Consider the following 27,218-nt stretch of genomic DNA (forward strand, 5'->3'; position numbering starts at 1 on the left):
ATCTGTGTTGGAGGAGCGCTGTAGCGGTTGAGTATGGATACATGGTGGGGCTGCAAATGGAGGCATATTTGTTTCTTTTCAGCAAGAGCCCACCCTAGCATTTGCAGTGGGAGGGCAGAGGGCTCACCACAATGATTCATTTGTTAATCGTGGAAGCCAGTCACACTGCAGTCTTCTACCTACGTTATAGACACCAAACACGCAAATCACCTTTCTTTCAACAGGGTGGTTCCATAGTGGCACGTAGGAAAATCAGACTTGGTTTCTCTTTGGAGAAGTTGGTTGCTCTCCCAAAGAGAAACTATAATTTCACGTCCTTGTATTTACTTGAGATCATCACACTAGCCTATATTGCTATGCTAGTACGGCTTGTTTAAAACTGGTGATGGCAAATAATTCCTTTTGTTGCGGCGTAAATTTAATCCTAAGCCCTGAAAAAGGACCTTTGAAAGGTGCAGTGTGTAAATGCCTTGCAATCCGGGACGTATGAGGTTTAATACAGGTTTTTAGTATCTGTGAAAGATAGTTCAGAGAGAGAAAATATTCAGGCCCAGGTCATAGGGAGCCCTGTCCAGTGAGGGTTATTTACAAACTGTAATTTTAGATACCTTTGTTGAAGAGAGACCTCTTGTTGACCTGGGAGTATCAATCACCGCAAGGATATCTTTCTTGTTGTTTGGGAGGTGCTTTCCGCATGTCTCTGAGAAATCTAGTAAGTTACACATTAGGCATTGAAGCCTTAATGTTTTTCAGAGCCATGAATGTAATATTCAGAATTGTCCAACAGAAGATGGCTCACCTCTAAACTACTTCTACACAGACCACATAATAATGATGCTGTTTCTGAAAGATGTTCATCTACATTTTACATTTGGGAGTGCTGTATGGACTCCAAGCTCTTTTAGGAGTCTAGAACGCGGAAGCTGATGGACTGTGCAGAATGTCCAATTTTCATTGGTCTCTAGCGTCCCCTTGTGGAAGATCAATAACTATGATCTAGCTTTGTTCAAAATCTTCATCACTGAAGACAACACCCTCATTTACTTCTTGGATGGATGGTAGAAATGGCTCCTTAATCTGCTGGCATTTTCTCCTTGTATGATGATTGATGAAAGTGTGTTGAAATTTATGAGCTGTTTCCACAGCCCTCAAATAATAACATCCCCAGCTTGTCCTGGCAGGTTCTTGATGCATTTCCTTTTGGAAAAGGGCACAACCCTTGACGTTTCAGAGGAGCAAGGTCTCCAAAAGATGATTGGGAAGGATTGACTGCCCTCTCCTTGTTATGCACCAAGTAGTCCGTAAAGAAAGTAACGTTTGTTTATATGATTCTGTTACAGGTCTGGCAGGAAAGGCCCCGCCAGTACAAAGGATTGTTTATGCAAGCTGCAGAATGGAAAAAGAAAGTTGGTATATACTAATTGTGAGAAGTTGGCCTGGCATATGCTGTCCACTATTCTAGTGGGCACCTTGCTCCTGTCCAAACGACACCTATTGATGGTATGTTTAAGACCATCTTTATAGAAAGTTATCCTAGTGGTAGCTGTGGAGAGCAGCCTTCAGGCTAAGTCTTGAAGGAATGTAAAGCAGCTTGTTTTAAAAGTCTATAATCTCATGAATGACCTAATGAAAAGAGAACCACACCAGGTGTATATATATAAAATATATGTATTTATTCTAAGCACATCCCTCTAGTCTCTTTTTGAGGCTAGAGGCAAAAGTACTTACAGAAAACTTAAGTAGCACACAGTAAATTAGCACAGTATACGTTTTGCCCTAGGGGCCTCACAAACCATATACTAAGAAAGTGGTATAAGTACAGCTGTGAATATAGAGATAAGACCTAGGGTCTGTAGAACCGCTGGGGCAACTAGGAACCACCGAAGGTAGGGACGCAGGAGACCCACGGGGGACGCGTGCAGTGTCTAAACACAGCCGCTAATCACCATTGACTTCTATGTAGAAAGTCACGATTAGATTTTTAAAGAATAAGGACACTTAGGAGTGGACTAGGACAACCCCCCTTCAGTACTGAACAGTTTGAGAGTCAAGACCTACGGGATCACCGAAGTACTCATGTTACCTCATCTTAAACCAAAGAGAGGGGCTCCTTATTACCCAAGGGGAAATAGAGCACCAATATACTGTCAAGTAAAAAATTTTTTTTTTACTTGACTCATGTTACCTCACCCAGGGAAGCTGGGTGCATATGTGTCTTTTCGTGCCTGGTTTCGTCGTCGTTTCCTGTGGAGAGCTGCAAAGAAGTGCTGCAGGCGACCAGATGAAAAGTGTCCGGATGGATCCAAGGGTGGATCGGAGATCTGAAGAACCTGAAAGCAGAGGGGACAGAGTCTGGGTCACTAGCCAGTGACCAGGAAGGCGACAAGAAGATGCCAGCAGATGTCGGGTGATTTCAGGTGATGTAGGTGAAGCTTGACTCTTCAGCTCCGAGGGACAGGAAGCGTCGACAACAACCAGGAGCTGGATTTGAGCTTTACCACGTCAGATGTCGAGTGCTGCAGCGTCGGTATCCGGATTGGACCCAACAAGCCTTGGCAACAGCAACCCACGCAAGATGCAAAGATTGGCTTCGGAGCAGACCAGCAAGGACTGAGGGACTCACCCTTTGGGGGGGAGTCGGGGCACGTCTGGAGCAACCAGGGAAGCCCACAAGAGATTCCTTTGTGGGGACCTACCAGTCGATGGACCAGGGATCGCGAAGGGGCCTCGAGCAGAAATGCAGGAAACGGGCCCATGGAACACTCGTGGAGTGTAGGCCCACAAATCAGTGCAAAAGGTGCTCAGGGCTTGGACTACAAGTAGCCCAATGTACAACTTCGGGAAAGCTCAGGAAATTGCTGCACTACCAAATTTGCTGGATGTCTATGAGATCCGGTCCCACGTCTCTCTTGATGGCTACAGGTCTCTGCTCTGCTGAGATCTCGTGTCGGCCTCAGAGAGGTCTTGTGTCACAGATTTTTCGGGATCCGGCAGGGAGCCTCGAAAATGCACACCGGCAAGATGCTTCTTTGGTGCCTGTTTGAAAAGGGGAGTCACTCCTTGACGCCAAGGGAGATTTCTTCTAGTCGATCTAGAATGTCGAAGGTCTAAGATATATGTTGCAGAGTTTCGTCCAGGGTAATCTAAAGTCCTAGGGGCTGGGGTCCTATACTTATTCTAAGTTTAGGGGATGGACTAACTCTAAGGTCCCACCTATGGGAGGTCCTGGGGAGTGGGTGGTTACACCCTTACACCTTTGTCCAGTTTCGTGCCAGAGCTGGGGCTGAGTGCCCAAGCAACCGGTTTGAACTGGGGTATGCACAGGGACACCTTGTGTGCCCCAGGCACTGTCTGAAAAGCATGCTCTGAATGCATCCACCCTGCCCCAATACACTAAAACCTGTCTGGGCAGGTGGTTACACCTCCCTGGGCAGGAAACCTATTGTCCAGGCCTCCCCTCCCAGAGTTTCGTCCAGCAGCCGGAAGTCAGACTCGTGTCTGTGGCAGCAGCATCCATTTTGTGATGTTGTGGCTCTGTTTAACTTTTACCGGTTAGACCAGTGTGTACATGTCTTCTCCCTCTAGAAGAGTGGAATGCTACCCCCCGCCAGAACTGGCGGCTTGTTTGACACCAAACATGACATGTTTTGATGCAGCCATTCCAAAGCTGGCATTAACCGCGAGGTTATAATGCACTTAAGAGTATATGGTATGGCTGTATCACAGAACAGCTATAAGGAAGGGATTCCGAAAGCTGCAGAGGGGCTCAGCTCATGCTTTAGCACCCTCTCACACAAAACCAAGCACTTTGCCATCAAGATTGTCAAGGCCTGCCATAGGAGTCACTTATAGGTTTATATGTGTTTGTATATATAGGTAGATAAAGGTATACTATATCTCCGTAAGGGGTACAAGTACCACCTTACCCAGGCTGCAGTAGCAGACCTGTGGTGCCATTTTGGAAGGCTTCTCAGGGGTGGCATAATACATGCTTCAGCCACTGGTAGGCCTCTTGGGTACCTACGCCCTTGGTACCTAAGGTACCATATACTAGGGACTCCCAAGGGTAACCCAGTAACCAATCTGGGGTGTACCTAATGTACATGCAATCAGTTTAGAGAGGAACACCTAGGCTGGGGTCCTTGTTAGAAGGCGAGAGAAGGCAAAAGAGAGAGAAGGCAAAAGAAGGCAAAAGAGAGAGAGAAGGCAAAAGAGAGAGAGAAGGAGAGAGAAGGCAAAAGAGAGAGAGAAAAGGCAAGAGAAGGCAAAAGAGAGAGAGAAGGCAAAAGAGAGAGAGAAAAGGCAAGAGAAGGCAAAAGAGAGAGAGAAGGCAAAAGAGAGAGAAGGCGAAAGAGAGAGAGAAGGCAAAAGAGAGAGAAGGCAAAAGAGAGAGAGAAGGAGAGAGAAGGCAAAAGAGAGAGAGAAGGAGAGAGAAGGCAAAAGAGAGAGAGAAGGAGAGAGAAGGCAAAAGAGAGAGAGAAGGAGAGAGAAGGCAAAAGAGAGAGAGAAGGAGAGAGAAGGCAAAAGAGAGAGAGAAGGAGAGAGAAGGCAAAAGAGAGAGAGAAGGAGAGAGAAGGCAAAAGAGAGAGAGAAGGAGAGAGAAGGCAAAAGAGAGAGAGAAGGAGAGAGAAGGCAAAAGAGAGAGAGAAGGAGAGAGAAGGCAAAAGAGAGAGAGAAGGAGAGAGAGAGAAGGAGAGAGAAGGCAAAAGAGAGAGAAGGCAAAAGAGAGAGAAGGCGAGAGAAGGCAAAAGAGAGAGAAGGCGAGAGAAGGCAAAAGAGAGAGAGAAGGCAAAAGAGAGAGAGAAGGAGAGAGAAGGCAAAAGAGAGAGAAAAGGCAAGAGAAGGCAAAAGAGAGAGAGAAGGCAAAAGAGAGAGAGAAGGAGAGAGAAGGCAAAAGAGAGAGAGAAAAGGCAAGAGAAGGCAAAAGAGAGAGAGAAGGCGAGAGAGAGAGAAAGCAAAAGAGAGAGAAGGCGAGATAGAGAGAAAGCAAAAGAGAGAGAGAAGGCGAGAGAAGGCGAGAGAAGGCGAGAGAGAGAGAAAGCAAAAGAGAGAGAGAAGGAGAGAGAAGGCGAGAGAGAGAGAAAGCAAAAGAGAGAGGAGAGAGAAAGAGAAGGCGAGAGAGAGAGAAAGCAAAAGAGGAGAGAGAGAGAGAAGGCGAGAGAGAGAGAGAAGGCGAGAGAGAGAGAGAAGGCGAGAGAGAGAGAGAAGGCGAGAGAGAGAGAGAAGGCGAGAGAAAGAGAGAAGGCGAGAGAAAGAGAGAAGGCGAGAGAAAGAGAGAAGGCGAGAGAGAGAGAGAAGGCGAGAGAGAGACAAAGAGAAGGCGAGAGAGAGAGAGAAAGAGAGAAAATAGGAAATATTAATGTGATTTATCTCAGGGCTCGATCCCTCAGTACTTTAGCAGTAGGTCAGGTTGTAACTGGATAATATATGGCTGGGATCGATAGTGGCAGATGTAACAAGACCGGCTTCATTTTTACAGAGATCTTAGCGGTCAAAGTAAATAAGCGCAAACAGGGAATACGTAATTGGCCCTGTCTCAATAATATATACAAACGAGTTAAAAACATTGCATGCACATGGAACGAAACCAGAATGATAGCCTTTTTTGCGAAAGTAGATATTGCAAGATGCTGGAATGCGTCGGACTACGTTTCCTAAATAGGGCGTAAACCTCAATCGCCACAGGCAACCAGGCCTTTCAATTACACATATAGCAAACAAAATAAAGAACCAGCATTACAACAGCTAAGTTATTTGAAGCATGTATCCTTATGCTTTGAAACGCATCCATGAAAACTGCCGGTGTTTTAGAAGATGTGCTGCTCTGCACACTACACAGCTTGGGGAACGTGACCAGGATTCAACAATAGAGCACACATTCATTTAGTAATGAAGGCTCACTACAAGTTGCAAGGACACAAGTAATGATCAACAATATTCACATAAATAAATGTGTTTAGCCTTCTTTGATTGACAACTTTTCAGTAGATCGAAAACTGTTCCATTTGGTCGAGAATCGAATACACGCAGGTGCACTTGGAACCAACATGGGACCTACAATATCCGGGCAGTAATTTATCTTTCCTTACGGCGAAGAACTTGCTGTAAAACACATTTTTTAGGCTTTTTGCAATTTTCCACAACTTACACAGGCACGCACTACGTCACACATACACAAAAATACACATGCTCAAACACAAAAGGTGCATATTAAACAAGCAGGCAGGCTGATACAGACAAACATCAAACACACATAATACACACACATTGCAACGCAGGTATTCATTATAACACGTACGAAGCACACACATGCAGGGAGCTGCGTCTGAATTTGCCCCCTTAATGAAAACTCGTGCTTTCCGAAAAATGAGGAAGCTGGTCTGGGACGGAAATTGAGCAGCTGGGACCGAGAGCGGATGATCGATGCTGCTCTTTTATAACAGCTGCAGCACTTACCTGAGTATACGCTGGAATCGACGAAGGAAGTGGAGTTGGAAAAATAAAGAGACCGATGCCAATCCACCTCTCCCTTTAATGGCCATTGCACTCACGGCTATGTTCGTTCTTGCCGCAGAACAATGACGTCACTTCCGGCGCTCCCGGATGTGCGTAGGCTTTTGCTAGAGGAAGAAAAGGTGAGAGAGTTGCTCTGCATTGAGGATCTGCGGTTCGAGTCCCAGCCAGCCGGCAGACTGGTGGTTTACAGTAGGTGATTTTGGCATTGTGTTCGAGGCAGCTGCTTTTTAAAAATGTATTTTAGTATTGTGATGGAGTGAATTCGGCAGTCACCATGACGACAACGCTTGTTTTCCTTTGCAAGACCTATTCCTCGGGCCATGAGCAGGTCTGTCCGCAGTTGTTTAAAGAATCTAACAATCGGATTCCACTAAACTATGTGTTTATGGAAATACTCTATGAAGGAAGTGCAGTCTGGGGGTACAGAAAGTATCATATCACAGCAGCGCCTCCCGGCATTCCGCATTCATTGGGGTTTGTAGGGCTTTTGGATTTTAGGGCGTACATGGTCATTTTACGGTTGAGGGTGGGTTTGTGTTTTGGGGGGCCAGGTGTAATTTAAGGGTTTAGAGCATGTTTGGGATGCGAGGGTTAATTTTAGAATTTAGGGTGTGTTTGGGTTTTAGGGTACAAGGGTTAATATTAGGGTTTAGGGTGTGTTTGTGTTTGGTGTGCAAGGGTTAATTTGGGGGTTCAGGGTGTGTTTGGGTTTTGGGGTGCAAGGGTTAATTTGGGGGTTCAGGTTGTGTTTGGGTTTTGGGATGCCAGGGTTAGTGTTAGGGTTTAGGGTGTGTTTGGGTTTTAGAGTACAAGGGTTAATATTAGGGTTTAGGGTGTTTTTGGGTTTGGTGTGCAAGGGTTAATTTGGGGGTTCAGGGTGTGTTTGGGTTTTGGGGTGCCAGGGTTAATTTTAGGCTTTAGGGTGTGTTTGGGTTTGGGGTGCAAGGATTAATTTGGGGGTTCAGGGTGTGTTTGGGTTTTGGGGTGCCGGGGTTAATTTTAGGGTTTAGGGTGTGTTTGGGTTTGTGGTGCAAGGGTTAATTTGGGGGTTCAGGGTGTGTTTGGGTTTTGGGGTGCCAGGGTCAATTTGAGGGTTTAGGGTGTGTTTGGGTTTTGGGGTGCAAGGGTTAATATTGGGGTTCAGGGTGTGTTTGGGTTTTGGGGTGCAAGGGTTAATTTGGGGGTTCAGGGTGTGTTTGGGTTTTGGGGTGCCAGGGTTAATTTTAGGGTTTAGGGTGTGTTTGGGTTTGGGGTGCAAGGGTTAATTTGGGGGTTCAGGGTGTGTTTGGGTTTTGGGGTGTGTTTGGGTTTTGGGGTGCCAGGGTTAATTTTAGGGTTTAGGGTGTGTTTGGGTTTTGGGGTGCACGGGTTAATTTGGGGGTTCAGGGTGTGTTTGGGTTTTGGGGTGCCAGGGTTAATATTGGGGTTCAGGGTGTGTTTGGGGTTTGGGGTGCAAGGGTTAATATTGGGGTTCAGGGTGTGTTTGAGTTTTGGGGTGCAAGGGTTAATTTGGGGGTTCAGGGTGTGTTTGGGTTTTGGGGCTCCCAGCTGCAGGAGGTCAGACGTTTATCTGCAATTCATTGTGCAATCATCCAACAGTTTGCATTTTTCTGGAAAACTGAAACCAAAGTGGTGGACGTGCTCTTTAAGTAGACAAACAATTCTTGTTAAAATCACCAGACGCAAAAACATCTTATTGAAAACACAATAGTACCTTTGAAGTATTCAGATGCTTATTTTCAAATCACCCCAAAGTCATCAGGAACAATGTCCTCTTGTAAAGTTATCGGAGAGTCATTTACAAGTCATCCTCAGATCATCAGGAATAATGACACCTTCTGAAGTCAGCAGATACTAATTTTCAAGTCCTCCTTAAATCATCATGAATAATGACACCTACTATAGTCATCAGGTACTCCTTTTCAAGTCATCCTTTAATCATCACCAATAATGGCACCTACTAGAGTCATCAGATACTCATTTTCAAGTCATCCTCAAATCCTCAGGCTGAGCTTCTGCAGCTTGCTGATGACTTCAAGAGCTTGATGATGTATGATGACGTGTAAATGACTTCTAAGGTAGTTGGATGATCATCCAATGACTCTGGGATGGCTTCTAAAGTAATCCTGTTTGACGTGGGATTCCATTATACAGTTAGGACTACAAGAGTCACAATGCAAATCAGGAGGGCCAATAGCACCCCAGAGTGGTTCCAAGAAGGGCATCCTGGGTCGCTGGAGGAGCATAAACACATACAATGGATGATGTGGAGCCATCTCAAATTGAATGCTTCCAAAACAGAAATACTTTTGTGTGACGATTGGAAACGCTATGACCGGCTCACGCGTGGCTGCTTGATCTGGGAACACCGCCTAAAGTATTGAAGGAAGTAAGAAACCTTGGAATGACCATGGACGCCAACCTATCGATGAATGCCCAAGTGAACAAACAGCAAGATCAAGCTTTGTTACTATTAAAACTTTGCAACCCCATTTGGGATTTCCACTCAAGGTCAAGGCTACCATCTCCCTTGTTCTGTCCAAACTCGATTATGCCAATAGCCTCTACCACAGATTACCTTTACAGACCATGAAAAGACTATACATCAGATTCCGAACTCTTCTGCCAGATTACTCTTGCATATAAAACTGCAAGACTACATCTCTGCTGCCTTGAAAGCCCTGCATTGGTAACCAGTTGCTAGAAGATCCATGTTCAAGCTGCTTTGTATCACCCACAAAGCAATACATGAAACAGGACCGCCCTTCATCAGGAATAAAATCACCAAACCCATTCAATAAGGGAATCTCCACTCTAGAGTGGCACCTTGCCTCAAAATCCCAACGTACAAGAAAAAACCATGGGTGGCACATCCTTCTCTTTTCAAGCAGCCAAACTATGGAACTCTTTACCCCCCAACATAAGATCCACAGATAACCACCGTAACTTCAGAAAACGACTTAAGAATTGGCTCTGCCCCACATAACCAAACAGAAATATACAGCATATCTCTCTGTATATGAAAATGTATTTGTACTAGAGCTATGTACCTATATGTGTATTGCTTTGTATAAACTAGTAGAATAATTATGTTTAAAAAAAAATAGATATTCATTAGTTCTGATTAACATTATTCTGTTTTTTTTTTATGACAAATTTTACTGATTTTTAAAACTCACAATAGGCCCGACGGCATGAGGCAATACATCTTAGGCAAAGCATGTCGTAGTACAGACATTTACTGATTTTTAAAACTCACAATAGGCCCGACGGCATGAGGCAATACATCTTAGGCAAAGCATGTCGTAGTACAGACATTGCTCTACATTCCTCCATAAACAATCTGTTACAACTCCCATTACAATAGAAAAACATTATGATTATTCTAACATTGTCGTGCCTCTGCTAATAATAATGAGTCACACACATCGCTAAGTGTGTTTATGGGTAAAGTTGCGTATTCACTCGTTTCTATAGGCCCACCTAGCCCATATTTTGGTGCGTTTCTGTGGACATCCTCAGGCGATAAAGATTGTGAGCTCCAACTCCATAATGAAGTCTAAGCCTATCTTACATTGTGAAACCCTGGGAGGTCCCTCAGCCTTCCACTGCCTGGCAATATCCCGCTTTGTTACTGTGAGACCTAGGAATAACAGGTGCCTTTTGTACCTGTTACCCCCTATGCCCTTTGTACTACGTAGTAGTGTTAACTTTGAAGATCTCCCATGCCAATACTTCTGTCAGACAGGTGAGTACCTCGTGCCAAAACCTATCTAGGGTCGGTCAAGACCCTAGATAGGTTGTGTGTATATGTTGTGTGTTTGTGTACAGGTTGTGTGTATGAAGGTGCCTTCTTCTGATTGGCATCGGAGGCAGAGTGGGAATGCAATCAATTCCTCTGTCCATAATCTGTGTCAGGTGTAGTACGCTCTGTGTAAGTATTTAAATAGAATTAGGCGGAGTTAAGAGATAATTGTGGCCTTACGTCATGATTGCAGAGCTTCAGCCCAGTCGTCCCCGTCGATTGGTCCTACATCTGCGTCCGATGCAGCTCTTAGAGTATCCAAGGTTGTTGGGCTATTAGTAACTAAGGTTTGGTAGATCTTGGATCTCTTGTGTTCCTCGAGATCCCCCATGAGTATCTTGTCCTCCAAGGGGCTGAATTCGGGGAGATTGGTCAAATTTGAAATATATGAGAGAAGATTATGTTGCAGTTGCAGGAATTGATAGAATTGAGTATGAGGCATGAGAAAGTCTTTTTGAAGGTCACCAAAGGATTTGAGGACTGTTCCTTTCATGACATCTCCCAGTGTTGAGATTCCTATACGGTCCCTGTTACTGAAGCCGTGCTGATCAGCTAATTGCGGGAGCAGACTATTCCGCCACAATGGGGTTCCCTGCGGTAGGTGTCCTCACCAGCAAATTCTACGGAGGCTCTGTCACCATGCCAGGATCACCACATGTGTTGCAGGAGGAAGATCCTTGAGGTCGGCCCTGCTATATAAGAACAAGTGAACGGTGGGCTCCCCCATTATGCACTGTTCAAGTTGATAGGAGCGGCCATCTCTAGGTCCATACCACTATTCATTCAGAACTTGCAGTTCTGCAGCGGCGTGGTATGCTTGTTTGTCTGTGGCAGCAATGCCCCTGCAGTAGGTAGATTGTATAGATGAGCGTAGGGCCACTCTGTCGGTGCCGCCCCCCACCACCCACCCCCCCGGAGTGTCCCTGTGTGGCATTTATTTGACAGAACCATGACAAGGGGATATGATATGGGTGGGATTGTAAATAGTATAATAGTTTGGGCAGGGAGACCATCTTGAAAATGGCTGATCGTCCATATAGGGACAAGGGAAGTGCCAACCAATTTTTAACCTCTGCTATGACCCTTTCTGTTGTTTCTTCTAAGATACGTTTCCAGGAAACACTTTGAGTGTCCAATTATGTAGCCTCCCAGATATGTGATTCCCTGTGACCCTATTGTAAGGTCCTCCGCTCATTGGCCACTCCCCAATGACCCTCGTAACGGCCATATCAGCGATTTAGAGGTATTCATGTAGAGATCCGAGGTCTTGCCAAAGATGCTCATGATCTGCATTATTCTGGGGTCGGATCGGTGAGGATTAGTTAGAAAGAATAATACGTCATCCACATAAAGCGCGATACTATCAGAGATTTCCGTGGCCCACTCAAAACCACAGTATAGTGCGTATATGCGTACCCAAGCCGTGAGAGGCTCTGTGACAAGGGCGAAAAGCGGAGGGGGCATCCCTGTCGATTTGCCTGCTGTATCAGAAAATTAGTTGATGTGGCTCCTGGCACCTGGATTGAGGCCGTTAGGGCAGTGTACTTTAGTCTAATCAATGCTCTATTTCGGGGACCAATATTCATGTGTTGCAGTAATATGAACATATAGGTCATGCTGACCTAATCAAATGCTTTGTCCATATCTACAAGTATTATTGCAGTTGGCCTTTCTAGTTTATCTATGGCCGCTATCGCATTATGCGCTCTTCGTATATTGTCGGGTCGCGGGATGGAGTTCTGGACTAAATTACGGTCCAGAGGTGTCAGGGATAACACCCGAAGACCCCTGAGTTCTACCTGTCTTGGTGCACAAATAAAACAGAAACACGGGCTTCTCGATGGTGGCGTCAAAGACCAAAGGTTTATTACTGCAGGGATACAGAAGTCACAGAAACTACACACGGGCAGATTCTAGGAGCCTGTTCGATTTGTACGAGGTGGGTTGTTCCTTAAATACACAATTTCTAGCTGTAGGCAACATTCTTCACATACTCGTACATATCTTAAACTTTGTATCCTAAACAATAAATATTTGGCGTTAAACAGGAACCGTCCACGAATTTCAGATGTCAAACATTACGAATGAGGGGTTCCCACTGTTCGATCAAAATCTCATGTCATCTTCTCATTCAGGAGCCGGACCGCCTCATCGTAAATTTCGTTACCTCCCCCTAATAAAGGCCCAGAAGGAAAGGAGCAGAGCCAGGTGTAGAAGATAGAAAAACAGGATAAGAGATGTTTGTGGGTCGTAAATGGGCACGGCTGCCGTTTTCGGCCGCCTAATCATGATCAGTCCAACGAGCACGAGAACCAGTATAGCAGGACTGGCCTCAGGCAGAGGGGGCAGCTTCTGCCGAGTCATGCGGCCACAGCGTTTCTGAACTAGGGTGCACGTGTCATTCACAAGGTGAATCGCCGGCTAAAGCCTACGTGTCCTTTAGCGAAATGAATTGATCGGAGGTCACTGTTCGCTCATTGACTATGTGAGGGCAAGAATACAAGATGGATGCTGTATTCTAAAATGGATGCCGTGATGTATCGGAAATGTGCTTGTAACATGAGTGTTCTTTCTCATAGCATGGCGAAAACACCAGGGTATACTATATGGATCATTTACGGTTCACTGGTACCGAAATTATAGGTTTACGACAACGTCGAAAACACGGGTTTCGAATTGTCACGGAACCTCAGGGATGGGGCATAAAACCTGCCTGATCTTGGTGGATCAGGGCCTAAAGATGAGGGAGCAATCTATTTGCCAGTATCTTGGTGAGTATCTTAGCTTCAATGTTGGGAAGAGATATTGGCTGATACGATGCGCAGAGTTCGAGTGGGCGTCCCGGCTTGGGAAAGACCACTATCTCTGCATGCCTCCAACCTGGAGGCAGGCATTTGTTCTCAAGGGCTTCATTAAGGGTTGCGAGGTACTGCGGTCCCAGTAGCGTCCTATTCAATTTGAAGAATTCACTCGGGAACCCTTTGGGGCCTAGTGATTTGCCTGATGCTATTCTGAGGCCGATGAGGTCAACCCCTCCAGTGAGACGGGAGCCTCCAGGGAGTCTCGTGCTGTGGCGCTAAATGTCCTAGTAGGCAGATCTCCCCAAAAAACTTCGATCTGTTCTTCTGACGGGATTTTGTGTTTATTATATAATGCTTGGTGGTAGCCTGCACACGATCGTGCCACGTGCCTGTGATTGGTGATCATTTCACCTGTATGAGACTTAATGATCAGGAGTTGTAACGGTTTAAGGGAGTATTGGCATAGCCTTTGTAAGAGTTTCCTGATTTGTCCCCCCCACTGATAGATCCTGCTTTGTATGGCCCACCAGATGTGTTTGGCTTCATCTAGCTGAATGCTTTGATATCTCTTTTGCAGTATGCCTAATTGTCGGCGAGCACTATTTCAGTTTTTGTCAAGTGATAGCAATTCCGTTTGTATAATCTGTGCTTCTAGCTGTATCAGGGCCTGCCTCTTCAGACGCTTGGCAGCGGTACAGTGACTAATGTCAAAGCCTCAAATGGTGGGTTTCATGGCTTCCCACAATGTGGTGGCAGAGTCCACCGTCTTCTCGTTCAACGGGAAGTGTTCTTTCAGGGCTCTATGTAAGTGAGTTCGATAGCTCAGGCTGTGCAGAAGCCATTGCAACATCCGCCAGTGAAACGATGTCCGTCTGGGACCTAGCTCTAACCGCAGTTGGATGGGGGATTGGTCTGATAGGCCTCTGGGTAATATATCCGCCTTGATCAGGCGTCGCCTGTGCTCCCTGGTAATAAATATGTGATCAAGTCTAGAAAATGACCCATGCACTGTTGAAAACTACGTAAAGCCAACCTCCAGTGGGTGAAGCCTCCTCCAGGTGTCTGACCATCCCAACGCCTCTACCAACGGCCCCAAGCAGGACTCTTTTTGCTTACGTTGTGTAGCTGTAGGGCGGCACCTATCTTAAATGAGGTGTATGACATCATTCCAATCAGTGCCAGGCCGTCCGGTAAGGAACCCCAGGTGTTGATTATGCGTTCAGTGAATGTGTAGCTGAGCAGCAGTGGGGCATATACATTCCCCAGCATTGATAACTTGAACCCTCTCCCCTCTCCAATACTTCAAAGAACGATAAAGTATCTGTCCCAGAGTGTATATAGTCTTCACCCTAACAGAGGGTAAAGGCTGAAACAGTCCAATGATTTCCCATAGATGCCATCCCTAATGAATGTCTCTGGCATTTGAGATGAGCAGTTCAGTAGAGTAGCCCTGTCCAGGGCCGGTAAGTGGTATCTTGTTACAGGATCATTTCCCCTGCCCTTCCTGTGTAGGCCATATAGTTTAGATAGGCGACCCATTTAGGGTTAATGTATTACTTATCTTGTTTTCCAGCTTGCTTGTCGCCCCGCGATCCGGAGCACCAGGAGGACCTCGATTGGTGTCATTTATCTGGAGGGTTATTGTCTCTGTGATGGCGTGGGTCTCCAGATGAGGAATCTGAGTCGAGAGGTGGTGGAGTATACAGCTTGACCGGGCAACGTTTTTCCACCCATTGCAAGACTTCCTCGGGAGTATTGAAGAACAGGGTACTGCTTTTATACCTGACACGATGGTGGGCTGGAAAGAGCAACATATATGGAATCTGTAGTTCCTGAAGACGTGACTTCGCAACTATGAAGGATTGTCTTTGCTGCTGTATCAGTATTGTGTAGTCGGGAAAAATCATTATTGGTTGGCATGCATAAGTAAGGGATTTTTGCACTCATGCTTGTTTTAGGCTGGTGTCCCCGGTCGTGGTAGTTTAGGATCCTTCCGATTACGGCTCGGGCTGGACGTCCGGAGGAGGCCTCATGGCGAAGGCACGATGGGTGTGCTCCAACATAAAGCAGGGAGACAGCCTGCCTTCGGAGATCCAGGTTTTGAACCACTACTCTAGGAAAGCGCACATTCAGAGCCCTTGCATCCTCTGGAAGTCCTATAAAGCGTAAGTTGTTGCATAGGGCCCTCCCCTCGACATCCTCTACCCGCGTGACAAGACCCTTAGTGAGCGTCTCGAGGGCAGCAACCTTTACTTTTAAGATGGTTGTGAGAAGTTGGCCTGGTATATGCCGACCACTAATTATAGTGGGCACCTTGTACCAGTCCAAACAACCCTTATTGATGATTAGGTTAAAGTGGTAGCTATGGAGAGAAGCCTTTAGGCTAAGTCTCGAAGGAATGTAAAGCAGCTTGTTTTACCAGATCAGAACCTCCTGAATGACCAAATGAAAGGAGAACCACACAAGGAATATATAAAATATATGTATTTACTGCTAAACACTCTCTACTAACCTCTTTTTGAGATTAGAGAACAAAGCACACCATATTAAATCACTAGAACAACAGTAAATAGCACAATACACAGTGGGCTTCAGGGGAGACCAAACCATATACTAAGAAAGTGGTATAACAACCACGACTTGACAAAACACAGTGCCTAGAGCACGTAGAATCGTTGGGACCCCAAGAAACCACCCAAGTTAGTGACACAGGGGACCCACGGAGGACGGGTGCAGAGTGAGAACACAGGCGCGAGCTCTGTACAACTCTATGGGAAAGTCGCTATTGGAATTTTAAAGACTAAGGACACTTCAGAGAGGGCTTTGAGCAAACCCTTTCAAACATAAAAGGTACTAAGCCAGCACCCTTGTGAGCACCGGAGTACTCTTGTTACCTAACTCAAGGGAGCCGGGGCCATAAGTGATGTCGGAAATCTTCATTGTTTTCAATGGCGTGATGCGGAAAACTGCAGCTGCCGTGAAGAGGAACAGTGTCCGGTGGAATCCAAGCCTGGATTCAAGGTGAGAAGAACCTGAAAGCAGAGGGGACAGAGTCTGGGTTACTTCAGGGTTACCAGAGGCTCGGTAGACTAATGCCCACAGATGTCAGGTGAGTTGACACAATGCTTGACTCTGCAGCCATGGGGACCAGGAGACGTCGACCAAAGTCTGGAGGTGAGCTGGCTCACGAAGGATGTTGAGTGCTGGGGGGGAGGGAGGGGGGCAGTGTTCGAATGGAACACCAACAAGCCTTGGCAACTGCAACCCACGCAGTCAGAGGAAATCTGCTTCAGTGAGAACCAGCAAGGTCCTGGGGACTCTCCAAGCAATGGAGAGTCAGGGCACGTCTGGAGCAACCAGGAAAGCTCACGGAAAGTTAGTTACTTTCATGGTGACCCACAGGCCAACGGGCCAGGCATTGAGAAGGGACCTCGAGATGAATCACGAAATACCAGCCAACGGAACACTCATGGAGTGTAGGCCGGAAATCTTCGGTGGAAACACTGCTTGGGGTTAGGACTACAAGTTGCCCAAAACACAGCCTCAGGGATCGATGAAAAGCATATGCTGCTGCAAAAGTATACAGTGCACAGGGGTTTGGGTTGCACGGTCTCCACGAGGGATACTGTCCTCAGAATTGCTGAAAGTGCAGATCAACCTCAGAGACCTTGGGAACCCACCTCCTGTGTTGCAGAAATCTTCGGAGTCCTCAGGAGCTTAGGAGATGCAAACCGGTCAGATGTGTTTTGGTGCCTGCTTACCAGGGGAGTAACTCCTTTACTCCAAGGGAGATTCTTCAGTCGTCCAGCGTCGTGCAGATCGTTGAAGTACTTGATTTCTTTAGCAGAGTTTAGTCCAGATAAAATCTAAAGTCCTGTAGTCAGGGGTTCCTTCTTTATACCCAAGGAAAGGGTGGGACAAATTCTGGGGACCCACCTATGGGAGGGTCAAGACAGAGCGGTGGCTACGCCCATGTCCTTTGTCCAGTTTCGCACCAGAGCAGGAGCAAATGGCTCCTGCAAGCGGTTTGAGCTGGACTATGCACAGGGACGCCAAATGTGCCCCCAGTGCAGACATCAAAGTACTCTGAGAGTGCACCCACCCAGCCCAATACACTACAGCCTGTCTGGGAGTTGGTTACACCTCCCTGTGACAGGAAGCCTATTGTCAAGCCTTCCCCTGCTCGAGCTTGGCTCAGCAGCAGGAGGGCAGACTCGTGTCTGTGGCTGGCAGCATCCATTTTGTGATGACCGAGTCGAGAAAGCTGGTTCCGGGTGTGTCGTATATGTCCCTTTAGGAGGATGGAATCATACCTCCGGCGGGGAGGTATGATTCCAAGGTGTTTGACACCAACCACAACATGTTTCTAAGTAGCCGTTTTAGTTCGCATTTACCGTGAGGTTATAATGCACTTAAGAATATATGGTTGGCTATCACAGAACAACCCTGGAGAATACGTTCCAATAGCTGTAGAGGGGCTCTACTCATGCATGGGCACCCTCTTGCATAAAACCCAGCACCCTGCTTTCAGGATTTTTAAGGCCTGCCATATGGCTGACTGATAGGTTTATATGTGCAGTGATATAAGGTCGATATAGTGAACCTATATATAAGTAAGGGGTGCATGCACCACCTTACACAGGTTGCAGTAGCAGACCTGTGGTGTTAGTTTGAGTGGTCTCTCGGGTGGCACAATACATGCTGCAGCACCTGGGAGGCCTCTGGGGTACCTATGCCCTGGGTACATAGTATACCATATACAATATACTAGGGACTTATAAGGGTATCCCAGAATCCCATCCGGAATGTACCTAAAGTACATGCAATCAATTTAGAAGGGAAAGCAGCTTGATGGGGTCCTGAATAGCAGGATCTCAGTCAGTCTAAGTCGAAAATAGTGAAACATCAGCAAAAAGTGGGGTTAACTATAAGAAGCAGACCCTAATCTCCTACAATGATGATACCATCTTCCAACCCCTGAAATTATGGTTTCTGTCTGTTTGATACGTTCCACGGCGCTGTGAAGGTCCTGGCGCAACAATATGCCATCTGCGCCTATTTTAGCATCGAGCATGTCACACGATTGTGTTATCGCAGCCAGGATCGTGGCATTGTCGTTTGCCGTTGTGGCAGCATCGTCGGAGGTAATGGAGCTGGTGCCTCCACTTGTATATTTGTCCATGGTGCTCTGTTTCGCAGTGGAGCCGGCTGAGTGGCCCTTAGACATGATGATGGTGATGAACTTGTAATCTGAGGGCCTGGTAGGGTAACTGTATATGTGATAAAGCACGTGAACTCTATGCCTCCAGAGGTAGGTAGATATCTCAACACTGGCGCTTGGGTGAGGGGGGGTCCAGCGCAATAGGGGGGTCATCCACATCCACAAGCTGCACCGGTACCAGGCCCGGCCGCCTACGCAGACGTGGTGACCCCGCCCCCCTCCCCCCCCACCCGAGCTGCTAATGAGAGCACCCCTTAGTCTCTTATGGTTTGCTGTGCACCTCCTCTGGGGGGGTTAGCAGGTGTCTGCTGCAAGTTTATCCAGCAGCATAGTTGTTCTTTACTGGCAAGACATCCGCAGCTTTCCACACCCTGTGTGTAAATTGGGCCTGCAGGCAGGTTGTACAGGGCTCTCTGAGTTGTACGCAATGGCACCTATTCAGTGTATCTTTCCAGGGCTGCCTCGAGTCTTACAGTCCCCAGGGGAGTCAGATAGGCCATTGCACGTTGATTACTGCTGCTGCACTGGTCAATCGTCCAGCTGGGGTCGGCGTCGGTGTTCGTAGGCTCCCTACTCCACCCCAAGTCCATATTACTTGTTGATTCCCAAACCACCTGCCCCTGATGTGTCTTAGGCAGTACCTGGAGGGGGTCTGTGGATCTCGCTGTTTCTTCCCCAGGCACCAGATGCCGCGATACAGACCGGGCCGCGACCCGGAGCACACCCCCTCAGGAATCCTTTTGGGTGTTTCAGGCTGTCTGCGATCGGATCCAGGAACCGGTGCGGATGATCGCCTCTCAGTCATTGCAAGACAGTGGGCAACAAAGCCTCACCTGACCAGAGGGCCGCCAGGCACGGTTGCACCGAGTCCCCGGCGATGCAAATCCGTGGCTCATGCCTGCTCCGGGCAAAGCCTCCAGAGGCCGCCCGCACTGCCCAGGCCCCTCCGCTGCCGGATCTCCGATCCGACATTTCTGCTGTCCCCAGACCACGACTGCCACAGACACAGGTACCTGGGAGTCCGGGCAGCCCAGTCTTGATCAGCTAGGGTGTAAAAGTGCCACTTATCGGCAGGATGATGAAGGATAATATGGGTCTACAGGAGCCGGGCTAATGTGCGTCCGCCATGTTGGACCGATTGGCCACACCCCTCATTCTATATTTTTAACATGTATATAAGTGACTGCATAAATAAGTAAATCTTTTATCATAACTTTATCTGCAATTGCTTCATTATTGAATTACAAACATATATATATATAATAAATAAAATTAATTTAAATTACAACAACACTTGAAAGCCAGAGTTTATTTAATGCATCTTTAATCTACATATACTACCTTCCTTTATGCATCTATACACCTTCCATGTACTTATGGATCTATATAGGGGTAGAGGTCCCTGTTGTGGATGAGAGGGTGGTTGTGGCAGACATTGGATAAGACGGTAGGGGTGTTAACCATGGAATGAAGTGGCAGCCTTGGACTCAGGGTGGTAGAGATGGCAGCGTTGGGATGGGGTGGTTGTGGCAGCTGTAGAATGATGTGGTGGATGTGCAAGCCATGTATTGAAGACATGGGATGAGGCAGGTAGTGGTGGTTGCTTAGGAATGAGGTGGTAGAGGTGGCAGACACCAGGTGATTGAGTTAGAGGTGGCATCCTTGGGTTGGGTAGCAGGAAGTAGTCCGCCACTGGATGAAGGCGATAAAGGTGGCAGCTGTGGTATGAGTGGGTAGAGGTGTCGGCTGTGGTATGAGTGGGTAGAGGTGGCAACTGTGGTTGAGGGGAGTAGAGGGCAGTAGTGGTTGAGGTGTTAACCATGGAATGAGGTGGAAGTCATGGAATGAAGATAGAGGCGACAGCAATGTGGTGATGGTAGCCATGGTATGAGTGAGTACATGTGGGAGCCATGGGATGAGGCATGTATAAGTGGCAGCCATGGGATGAGAGTGGTAGAGATGAGAGCCATGGAATATGGGTTAGAAGGGGCAACCCAGGTATGAGGGGACTAGCGATGGCAGCAATGGAATGTGTATATTAGAGGTGGCTAGCATGGATAGAAGGTTTAGAAGTGACTGCTGTGAAATAAGTAGTTGGAGGTGGCTGCTACGAAATGAGGAGGATAGCGGGGGCGGGTGAAGGGGACCATGTGACAGCTGTTGCTTATAGGTTTCATCCAAGGTCAAGGGAGGGTGAAGATGGCCACCATGAGGTGATGGGGTAGAGGTGGCAGCCTTGGGCTAATAGGGTGTTAGATGTAATCTCCAGAAGTAGTAGTCATGGTTGTTGTGGGGCTCGGGTGGCAAACATGGGGTAAGCAGGAGTGAAATTGGCAACCTTGAGTCAAGAAGGGCACTCTTACTAACCATAAGGCGAAGGGGAAGCAGTGAAAGCCATATGGGGCACAAGAAAAGCCATTGAGACATTAATGCATGAGGTGAGAGCACTGCTTAAAGCTACATTGGAGAATGCAATTTTGAATGCAAGGTGCCTGGTGGACGCTTTTAGGTGACAACAATGGAAACTTAAGAGAGCAGGGGTAAGTAGGTGCATGTTGTGAGGTGGCAGCCATGGGTGATTTGGGATTAGACGAGGCATTTGCGATGGAGAAAAAAGTGACATCTATTAGGTGATATGACTAAGATGGAAGCCACAGGGTTGGGGTGGCGGGAAAAGGTGGAATCTATTGAAAGGGACATGTTAGCAGACTGCATTATATAGGTCAACATTTTGAGGCGCAGCTCTGATAAAAAGGGGGAGTTATGTAAGAGGTCAATGACATTTCAGTTGTACTGATTTGCATTAGACAGTAGATCTAACCTTAAGCACCAGACAGTTGGCCCTCTTGGGGGAAATGCCATGGAGTCATTGGCGTGTGCAGATTACTAGGGGCACCTATGGTATGGAGGGAGCTTGAGCCAAGCAAGATATGACACTGGCCACTGTGTTGTGAGGGTTGCCCAGGCGGTGATGGGCATGTACGTGTTTTTTAAGTTATGAACTGGCACGGAGATGGAATCAGGAGAGTGAGGAATAGAAGGGATCTGTGAGCCTGTGTTTTCACACTGGTGGTTCTTTTTCCCCCAGGTTGCTCTAGGAATGGTGTTTTTTCTAATTTTCAGTGTTATCGTTTGGCAGTTTTTGAGCTCCATTTGCCCAAATACAAGATGGGATTCTGACTGTCCTCTCTTGGTATTTCATTATGGATGTACCTTGGTTCTTGTTCTTAAAGTTTTACTTTCTTGGTTGGCAGTTTTGCTTCCAAAGTGCTGAAGAATATGCCTTGATTGTCACTCTTATCTTCCTCTTGACAGTTCTCACCCTCTCCCATTATGGACAGCATGTCTGATCAGATGGAGGTGGACGAGGATGACATGGATCTCTTGGGAGGTTACGACAGCTTCCGTGATTATGGTAGTAGTCTGGTCAGTGACAGCAGCTCCTACTTGATGGAATCCAGTGATGAGGACTTGATGCCAGGGCAGGAAGCTGGGGATAATGTCTTAAACCCTCTTTCAAAAACCTCCTCTACCACAACTTCCCGGAAATCTCGGGCCTGCGGTTCAGATCCAGGTTAGTGTAAATGGTCTGCATGGGAGAATTCCTCACTGTCTGTCTGTCACTCCCTGATGCACCTCATTAGACCTCTTAACGTGTTACTATGAATCCAAGTCATCTATTGCATAAAAATAGTCAAACGATATTTCGTTATTTTTATTTATTTATTCTTGTAAGGAGTGCTTGTTCACCTTTAAGGCCTCTTTGCACTGAATTGAGAATAAGTAAACCAACGTGTGACAGGACCCACCGTTTCGCTCTCACACTCTTACTTGTCCACAATAAGATCTGATGGAGACACAAGAAAAGTTTAAAATATTCATTTTAACTATCAGGATCTAGTATGCAGTATACCTGCCACAGAAAGTAAGAAAAAGCCTAACACAAATACGGTTAGCATAGTACGAAATCCATAAATCATAAAAGAAGCTGTCATGAGATTAGGGTAGACTAACCCCTCCCACCCTCCCCCCTCCCCATCCCCCCCAACCTGCTACAAAAGCAAAGTGATTTCTTATATCAGAAGATTTCTGGGTGTTTGCAGCAGACTCAGTACCTTAGCATGCACAGATGAAAGTTCCTCATTCTCGGGAATACTAGTGTACCGTCCCCCCAGGCAATAGCAACACCTTTCTGGACACACTAGGGGGCTCTCTTAGTCAAGCCCTCCTTAGATAGGTTAATATCTCCTAACAAGGTACAATTAGCATATCTATTGAATGTAATAATTACCCAGGTGCAATTACCTTCCTGGAATCAACTACTTCATTGGGCATGAAGCAATTAATTCAAGGGCCGACACATAGAGCAGGGCACACGATAGATGTAGTGTGTTCCAATCTTACCTCGATTCAGGTAGAGGACCCCATCCCGCAGGCCTGGTCAGATCATTATTATATCCAACTGACCATCCCAACGCCTAAGTCAGAACGGGTAGCCAGAAGTAAGACCACCGAGCCACCAGGACGTAAATGGCATCTGCTTTCTGAGGTACTGGGTTTTTAAGAACCGGCACAGAACCGGCAACCCAGCGGTGCCAGGGAATCAACACCCAGAGACCTCGGGTTCTCCTGATCCAGACCTACAGAAACTCGGAGTCTTCTAGGTGAAGTCAAAGATTTAGTTTATTGGCTGCAACCAAGGTAACAGGTGTCCTAGAAGTACAATACGGGTATGTTCTCAGGAGACTGCACACTTTCATGAAATCAGGCTTCTCTTCTTATACACAGTTTTGGGCCTTGGGCAAAACGTTCTTGGTTGTAAAGTAAATAGTTAACATATTTTGGTTCAAAGAAAAAGCAGAGTCATGATGGCATGTCCATATTTCACTTCGTGCTGCCGACAACAAATCATTTGGCAAGGCCCAACATTTCATCAGATAACACTGGACCCCTAATAAAAACGGGCACCTCCCCACCATAAAGTAAGTGAAGCAAAGGAGTGGAGAAAGATGTGAGCGAGATAGGGCAGGTGTGCGCGCTGAAATGGTTTTATGGCTGGTTGAGCCTAGATGCTATCTTGCTCGGCCACTGGGAGGGAACTGACCTAACGAGTCCGGCCTGGGGCAATGGTTCTAACTTGTACTGAGGTCAGGGAAAAGTCGATTAAGGAGTACGTGTCCTTGTGGAATCAAATTCAACTGGATTAAGGCCTATGTAAAGGGCAACATATAAATGGGAGCAAGGGTTCAGAATGTAAGTGACGATTTCGATGTGAAATCGTCACTCGAACACGCCGAAAATACATGTACATGATGTACTCGTCATTCTCGGTCTTTTGATACCAAATTCGTCATATTTCGACGAAGTTTTATTTCTCGAGTCCCGAACTATTATATGAATCCAGATTTTCAGAACCACAAACCCTCCTTTTGCCCTTACATAGGTAATTAATCTATCCTCATGTTAGTCTGAGTCCAGATCTATATTCCTAAAGTCATTGAGATGTTGCTGTAACATCATTCTAGTACTTAGTTCATCTCTTGACACAGGCTTCCTTACACATGATGTAACACAGAGGCCACATATTGCAGGAGCACACTGTATGCATAGACAGAACAGAAAAAGAATGGCTAAGACCATCCCAATGACTATCAGAATTTTCCATCCCCAGGCAGATATCAGTTCCCAGAACCATCCCATTAACGACCAATCTCCTTTTTCCACAAGAATAGATTCGGAAATCTTATGCAGTTTGGAGATGGCCCTGTACACTGTTGGAGCATTATCTGGGATGAAAATGCAACAACTAGACTGGATCAATTTGCATACTCCACCTCTGTCCGCAAGTATTACATCCAAAGCGACCCGGTTCTGAAGGGTCATAAGTCGATCCGACTGGAGCTCAGCAGTCCGGTTACTAAGGGCACCAGCAGTTTCAATCACGGTGGATTCAACTACCCTTGTTAATTGTCTTATGTTTCTGCTGTTAGCCATGGATCCCCAGAACGGCAGAAAACCCTTTGCAAAGTCCCCAAATTCTTGACCTGCAGTGTCTTCTTTACTCAAAACTCCTCTAACTACCCTTGTCCGGTGGTAATCCGCCGTTGCTGTGTAGGTGGGAGGTAACAGGAATGAAACAAAACATGAGCCCGAGAAGTCGGGGGCAACCATGTATAGGCTCTATCATGGCAGATGAAATAAGTACCCTTAGCAGCTAAAAACGCAGGGGAAGTCTGAGATCCAAAAACATACGTTTCTGTACAGATACTCTTCCCTAGCTGAGCTCTGGGATTCTTGCCAATACCTTGCAGACACAGGTGACCTTGATGGGGTACGATCCAGATAGGGGACGATCTTTTGGCTTGCTGTTTCTCACTTAATGTAGTGCCATATCCGGTCACGTTCCAACCTACATATGCAAGTATCTCATCATCCGGAGTATCTTCATAAGAAGTTACTTCCTTGATCATGTCAACTATACCTTTGACTAGGGCGCTAGTCTTGAGGTTGTCTTTTACAGAACGTAGGGGTTGGATTTCTCGTGCATATATGAACATTGTCCTATATGCCCATACTGAACCATTGTAACTAAATGGCAGGACCAAATAGGGGATACCTTTATCCGTTGTGTGAGGCATGAGACCACACACCCAACAGTTAGTCGTGTTCATCACAAGTTGGTGTTGGTGTAATAACTGAACGAAGGAGTTATTAATGAATTCTAACCTTCTATTGGATTCGTGGTCAGGCAGAGGGTGGAAAGAATGAGAGGGAACAGTAGGAGGAGGTATGGGGGATGCAGTAGGCGCAAATGTTACATGGAAAGAAAATAAAACATAATTTATCAAAAAGATCATTACGCTTGATAGCATAAAAATACACAATATTATAAAACTTTTCTTTGTCATCGTGTTACATAGTCTCTGCTTAAAGTTCATTTGTTTGGCAGGTCTCTCCACATCAGGAAACTCCATCCTCTCTAAAGTGCTGCCCGCGATGAGGAGGTTGTTTCTGCTAAGGAGTGCTTCTGTCAGTCTAGGGCAACTCCCTTGGACCAACCAGAACCACCGACCTAACGTCGTTGGCTGCACTTTCAGAAGACTTGAACCAATCGCGGCCCTAGCAGCGGAACCCGGATGGCGGTTCGAAAAACAAAAATAAGCAAGTTACCTAGATGGGAGATCTGCACTTTCAAAAATAGTACTTGGGAGGAAAAAAATACTTTCGCTTGTCCATAGGTCTTGGTCTCAAATCATAAAAGGAATCACTTTATTAGTCTGTTTTTCTCGGTCTTCGATTGTAGCGTCTTTTTCCTGGTACTGTCTGGTCCTGAAACAGCAATTCAGGCTCCAAAAAGTTCAATTGTTCTGGTGGAGGTACAGTTTCTTGAAAAATGTTCTCGCTTTCATAATCGGGGTTAGTTTCTTTTACAAGGTCATCAGTTGAGAGCTCTGAGTTAGTGCCACCTTTCTGGACCCATTGGTCATAGGGCAGAGGGAAGGGTACTTTTTTACAATGGATCCCGTGGACCCAGTTGGCCTTCCCCTCCACCCGGACGGCTGACCTCGTGGACAGAAGGACGAGGTGAGGCCCCGTCCACCTGGGCTGGTCGTTTCTTGTTCTTTGAAAGTTGCGGACGAGGACCCACAAACCGGGGTCAATGGCGTGACCCGGAGTCTCAGAGACCGGAGGCAGGGTGTTGTGGACCTGTTGATGTAAAACACGCAATTTAGCCGTCAATTCATACAAGTAATCAAGCAAAATAGGGTGTTGCAGCTCGCTGAACTTCGTGGGCCTAGGCACTCCCCATATGTTGGCTGGCCGGCCAAAGACGATTTCGTAGGGGCTGAGTTTCACTCGCGAATGCACAGTTATTCTGGTGGATAGGAGTGCTAAGGGTAGAGCGTCAGGCCATTTAAGACCTGTGCTCGCTTGGATTTTGGCCAATTTAAGTTTTAGCGTGCCATTGTAACATTCTACTAATCCAGCTGATTGGGGGTGATTTGCAGCGTCGAACTTCTGCCTAATGCCTAGCCCTTCACACACTCTTTTCATCACACGACCCTCAAATTCACTTCCGTTGTCAGACCAGACCATTCTAGGCATTCCGAACCTGGGGAAGTACTCTTTTACAAGGGCTTTTGCTGTGGACAAGGCAGTATTGTCTTTTAAGGGATAGGCTTCTACCCATCTTGAGAAGGCACAAACAACAACGAGCACGTATTTTAAGTTGTTGCACCTCTCCATGTGTATAAAATCTAGCTGCAAAACCTCGAACGGGTACGTAGGAGGTGCAAAATGACCAGCTGGAGTTGGGGTTCCCCTACCAGGATTGTGCTTCAGACATACCATGCAATTCTTGACAACATTCTCTGCACACTTGGGAATCCCTGAATTCTTCCACACTGGGGCCAACAACTCGCAAATCCCTTTCACGCCGATATGAGCCATTCCATGAGCCATTGTAACCACTGCAAGCACATATGCATCGGGTAACAACCATCTCTGATGTTCTGTCAATTCAACCCAACAACCATTTGCATCCATTCTTCCTGTACTCTCTCTCCACGTGCTTAACTCCTTCTCTGTGGCCTCAGCTTGGATGGACTTCACACTTTCTATCGTGTCCTCACATACTCCAACCTCACCAGTCCATCTTTCAGGGCTTGCAACATACATTCGGCTCATCACATTCTTTGCCGTTTCTTTAGCGGTCTCATCAGCGAATGCATTTCCACGACCAACATCATCAGTCACCTTCTTGTGAGCACTACATTTCACAATCGCCATTTGCAGGGGCAAGGTCAGTGATTCAAGAAGCTCATTCACCAACTGACCATGCTGAATCTTAGTTCCATGCGAAGTCAGGAACCCA

The 27,218-nt window shown here is 46.6% G+C and overlaps 1 protein-coding gene across 3 annotated transcripts in view; it reads left to right on the forward strand.

The window, feature by feature from the left end:
• The first annotated feature begins 6,576 nt into the window (after positions 1–6,576).
• The window catches only part of LOC144752901 (lethal(3)malignant brain tumor-like protein 2), a 376,713-nt gene continuing 356,071 nt past the window's right edge, over positions 6,577–27,218 (forward strand). For 2 of the 3 annotated variants that reach the window (XM_078640731.1, XM_078640741.1), the window contains exons 1-2: positions 6,577–6,705; positions 21,659–21,917. In XM_078640731.1, the coding sequence (XP_078496857.1) occupies positions 21,677–21,917 (241 nt within the window). In that variant the 5' untranslated portion in view covers positions 6,577–6,705; positions 21,659–21,676. Of the gene's footprint in view, positions 6,710–21,658; positions 21,918–27,218 lie in introns of all 3 variants that reach the window. The other variant, XM_078640737.1, reaches the window with a different exon arrangement.

The sequence above is a fragment of the Lissotriton helveticus genome, chromosome 1_1, assembly GCF_964261635.1.
Source record: "Lissotriton helveticus chromosome 1_1, aLisHel1.1, whole genome shotgun sequence".
Lineage (NCBI taxonomy): Eukaryota > Metazoa > Chordata > Amphibia > Caudata > Salamandridae > Lissotriton > Lissotriton helveticus.